The 2,781-nt window shown below is 33.6% G+C and overlaps 1 protein-coding gene across 1 annotated transcript; it reads right to left on the reverse strand.

Annotated features, from left to right (window-relative positions):
* Window positions 1–829: 829 nt before the first annotated feature.
* LOC115987095 (cyclin-U4-1) lies at window positions 830–2,431 on the reverse strand. Its single transcript, XM_031110551.1, has 2 exons — window positions 2,019–2,431; window positions 830–1,290 (listed from the first exon to the last, which is right to left on the reverse strand). Exons 1-2 carry the CDS (start codon window positions 2,351–2,353, stop codon window positions 1,014–1,016), a joined length of 612 nt encoding a protein of 203 aa, XP_030966411.1. The 5' UTR covers window positions 2,354–2,431; the 3' UTR covers window positions 830–1,013.
* Window positions 2,432–2,781: the final 350 nt, after the last annotated feature.

Here is a 2,781-nt window from a genome sequence, read left to right on the forward strand (position 1 = left end):
ATTCTACATATGAAAGGATAATCGTATAAATAGAAGGATGATGCTCTTACTACTGCCTAATATTTTGTTTTCCATGCTAAAATATAAGATCATTCTATGGTAGACACCTATTTTGTGGTATATAGTACCATAGATGTCTAATCTTAATTGTTTGTTTATTATTAAAAAAAAGTATATATATATATATATATATATAAAAAGAGAGGGGAAAAAAGTGTGCATTGTAGAATTCATCTTTAAAAAATGAAGGCTCTTTTTCAAAAGATCATGAGTTTAGTGAAAGGGCTTTTTTCCCATAGCATTTCTGTCTTTTAGGATTTGGGCCTAGAATTAATCTGCCAGCCCAAAACTTGGCGTAGTTTGATAGAAACTTTGGGTCAAATTATAAAGGTCCAGATAGGCAAGGCCAATCCAAGTTAACCATTCTCTCTCTCTCTCTCTCTCTCTCTCTCTCTCTCTCTCTCCTAGCTGTCCATGATTACACATGCTCTTTGTTCCCTTTTCAAGAATCTGTACAACTGTGAAACAGAACAACTGTCTTCACTGCAAAAAAATATGACCCCAACAAAATAGTCCTCTTTGCGTACATTACTTTGTTCTCATCCCATGACCCACCCATACCACCAAACTAGCTTCTACACTCACCACTCACCACACATTTTTCCTACACAAAATCCAAGTTGTCTCCAAGAATAAGCCTATTATGCATCCTCTGAACTTAGAGTGACAACCCAAAAAGTAAGAGAATCCTAGCGTAGATAAGAGCAAGTATCCACCACATAACAATTTTAAAAAAATTTAATGACCCATGAGACTTTGATAGCCAGACTGTAAAGAAGAAACTTCCATATGTACATTCCAAAATAACTTCAATTCCAAAGTCCAATAAAGGAAAAACCAAAAAACATCAAAAGCAAGTTTGGTACACAAAAATCATAAGCTTAATGAGATAGAGGACAATGTTACTACTTCTATATCTAACTGCATTTTTGAGATGTGCATTTAAAGCTTAATTACACAGCTAATTGTTGCTGTTGATGAGAGGGCTCATCCTCATTGAAGCACAAATGGAGTTTGAGTGATTTTCCTAGATTTATAGAAGACTCTGCTAGATTAAGAGGAGGTTGTTGCATCATCATCTCTCTTTGGAGGTAGGAGCAGTAGATGTGGAAGGTGTTGGGGGTCACATTTAATCTGAAGCCCAAACCAAATAGGAAATCTACTTCAAGAAAGTTCATTTCTATTGTGCTGATTCCTCCAACTTTTGCATAGTATGCATTGTTGTAGTAACTGAAAATTTCAAAACCATAAACAAAAACAGAACATCAGTATATGATTGGGGAAGAAAAATAACTAGTTACATAATTACCAAAATGAATTTCACAGTATAGGCATTTTAATTAAGTGAAAATAGGAAACTAAGCAAGGCCTTTTTTTTTCTTTTTTTTCTTTTTTTCTTTTTTTTTTTTAATATTGGTTCATTGACCTCAAATCAAATTATTTATATAACTTCGCTGGAATCACATGCTTCTTGGCTGGCAATATGTAAAAGAACCAGGGTTTCACATGGCTGTACCCATTTGTATCTACACGTGGAAGCATTAATCTTCGACAAAGAATATCCAGTGATTATGATGTTACAAAAAAAGTGAATACAAGCTTTGCAGGATATAGAAAACCAAAATTTAATATCAGAGACTTTTCAGAGTTTCAATTATTTGCGAAGAAAAACATTCAAATACAGAAAACCCAGAAAACAAAACATGCTCTAATACAGATAAAGGAAATCCTGAATTTCAAAATTTTATACCTCTATGAAACATGCTCTAAAACTAGCTAGTAGAACTTATATTAACACAAAAACAAACTTGAAAGCCAAATAAGAAAAGGCAAGAATTTAAAGTTGTCACTTCATTTCAAACGTTAATTTACATACAATATTAAGTTTCAAGAAAATTAAAAGCAAGGAATTGAAATTCTGCATCCAATATTATTGACTTCAAAACTATAACACTTACATATCATCCATGAATTTTGCAGCCACCATGACACTTGTGATTAGCAGACGATGAACGTTGAAGGAATTGACGGGCAAAGCGGGTTGGCTTTGAGCAAATCGATCAAGATAAACATATGCAACAATGTAACAGGAAGGGCTACAATTTGCATACTTGAAAATTCTCTCTAGGTAGCTTTGAATTGAGATGGTTGGTCGAGATAGGCCATGGAAAACAGAGATTTTCTGGGGTTGGAATTGACGATTGAGATCGTTCGAATCAGCCACTTTTTGGAGAAGAGAAGAGAGGAAAGTTATGAGCTTTGGCATCAGATTTGGGTTCTCTAACTCAGCCATTGTTTTGCAACTTTTAGTGCTCTCTGTGTTTGAATTTTGCTGTTGAATATTTTGGGCTATAAAAGGTTTTATTAGCACTAGTCTATATATAAAAATAAAAATAAAAATAAAAAACAGGTACAGTGGTCGTTAATTGGTTGGTATTTTGATTGACCAAAACACCCTCAGAAATTTAAATAATGACCGACAAGTCTCTTTCAGTGGGTTTGAGTTCTTTTTGATTAAAAGTTTGTGATTTTGAGTTGGGTAATCATTGTTATTATTATTATTAATTTCAAAAACTTAACTTGTGTAAGAGGGAACATAGGTGGAACAATGTGGATCAGTATCTTTTTGTTGATAAAAATTTGGGGTTTTCTGGCTATTTATTGTAACATTATGGTGATGGTGGCATGCCATACCCATCATGTGATTACATGTGGGAAATT

The sequence above is a fragment of the Quercus lobata genome, chromosome 4 (assembly GCF_001633185.2).
Source record: "Quercus lobata isolate SW786 chromosome 4, ValleyOak3.0 Primary Assembly, whole genome shotgun sequence".
NCBI lineage: Eukaryota > Viridiplantae > Streptophyta > Magnoliopsida > Fagales > Fagaceae > Quercus > Quercus lobata.

Excerpts from the sequence above, each read along its gene's own strand:
- LOC115987095 (XM_031110551.1), bottom strand. The coding sequence starts at position 2,353 with ATGGCTGAGTTAGAGAACCCAAATCTGATGCCAAAGCTCATAACTTTC. Across the intron at positions 1,291-2,018 it reads GCAAAATTCATGGATGATAT|TTACTACAACAATGCATACT; the intron begins GTAAGTGTTATA and ends TGAAATTTTCAG.